The sequence below is a fragment of the Epinephelus moara genome, chromosome 16 (genome assembly GCF_006386435.1).
Source record: "Epinephelus moara isolate mb chromosome 16, YSFRI_EMoa_1.0, whole genome shotgun sequence".
NCBI lineage: Eukaryota > Metazoa > Chordata > Actinopteri > Perciformes > Serranidae > Epinephelus > Epinephelus moara.
In genome coordinates this window covers 28,170,348-28,172,031 of record NC_065521.1, presented here as the reverse complement: position 1 = coordinate 28,172,031, position 1,684 = coordinate 28,170,348, and the positions used below count along the sequence as shown (strand labels likewise).

Here is a 1,684-nt window from a genome sequence, read left to right as displayed (position 1 = left end):
CTGCAGCGAAAAAGGGCCTGTTTAACAGAAGGCTGGTGTATATTTCATGTCATTCAGACAGAAATATCTGGAGAGGATACTTGATGACGTTCATGATCATCATTTGCACAGGGCCCAGGTCACTTGCGGTCCATTCAGAATGGACTTCCGACCCACATTTGGACCACGACCCACCAGCTGGGAACACTGGGTTAACAGTCACGCTACTCAGAGTTCAGGCATGGAGACTGAGATGTTATGCAACTTGAGTGTTTATCATCTGTGTGGGACCGCCCCTGTGAGCTTTAACTCTGAACAGTAGGAAGTGACAGACCAGAGTCAACGGTGTTGTGCACAGGAACAAAGATGGACTATTTTCCAGAGTTTTCCATCGAGACTTGGACTTTAATAGTATTAATCATCACTCTAATTGCAGTGTAAGTATGTGGTGCAGTTTTTCCTCTGTCTTTAAAGCTTAGAAAGAAAGTTTCCAAACAAACTCCACATAAAAAGTGGAGGGATTATTCAGCTTGTTTACACCTGTGACAGTGAGGCTGCATTTATAGTACTTTTTAAACTTAGTGTTGTTTAACTGTGAAGTCTAATTGCAGAGAAAAGGGAATAAAATTGATCTGGGCAGTTTCAGGAAGCAGGTTTAAGAAAACTGTGTTATTTACCCTGAGATGAGGGAAACTCAGGGTTTTTTGTTTCAGACAAAGAGGTAACTTAAACTGTGGGTCAGTTACTGTGGTAACAGTTGGGCAATGTGAAGAAAAGGTTGTGCACACCCACACAGGTGCTTTTACTTATTTTTGCTGATGACACCTACAGTCAGGCTGAAGGTCTCCATGTCTACTAATAAGGATTATAAAGCTGTACTTTGTCTCACCCAAAGTGCAACTGAGGTAACAAGGGAGTCAGAGATATGTCAGAAAAGCTCCATCTGTGCACTCCCACACAGTCCTGAGAAGAGGTCTGAACAGCCTAGATAATTAAAATCACCTGTGAGTGTGACTGGTGAAGCACAGATGTAGCTAATGACATTACAAATGCTGCATTCAGTTTCAATGGACCCTTTCACAGCGGATACTTGGACGTGTAATGGCAGGAAAAACACAGGTGTAATTAATAACATTAATGATTACTTTCATCATTTCATTTAGGTGAGCCAGTTTTTACATGGACCCATGCTATCATTAACAAAATTATTTACACCTCAGCTTTTCCTGTTGTGACAAGTCACATTGTCAACTCTGACCACAAAGAGACACAAAATGACTACAGAGATGCAAAGCAACTAACAGGAAACACAAAATGACCACAAAAAGAACCAAAATGACCACAAATAGACACAAAATGACCAAAAAGAGACACAAAATAACCACAAATAGACACAAAATGACCACAAAGAGATGCAAAATAACCGCAAACAAAATTACCACAAAGAGACACAAAATAACCACAAAGAGACACAAAATAACCACAAATAGACACAAAATGACCACAATGAGACACAAAATAACCACAAATAGACACAAAATGACCACAAAGAGATGCAAAATAACCGCAAACAAAATTACCACAAAGAGACACAAAATAACCACAAAGAGACACAAAATAACCACAAATAGACACAAAATGACCACAATGAGACGCAAAATAACCGCAAACAAAATTACCACAAAGAGACACAAAATAACCACAA

At 39.5% G+C, this 1,684-nt stretch overlaps 1 protein-coding gene across 1 annotated transcript in view; it reads left to right on the top strand.

Annotated features, from left to right (window-relative positions):
* Nucleotides 1–263: 263 nt before the first annotated feature.
* Nucleotides 264–1,684, top strand: part of LOC126403118 (cytochrome P450 3A30-like) — an 8,194-nt gene continuing 6,773 nt past the window's right edge. The window contains exon 1 of the mRNA XM_050065583.1: nucleotides 264–416. Within this exon, the coding sequence (XP_049921540.1) occupies nucleotides 346–416 (71 nt within the window). The 5' untranslated portion in view covers nucleotides 264–345. The remainder of the gene's footprint in view (nucleotides 417–1,684) is intronic.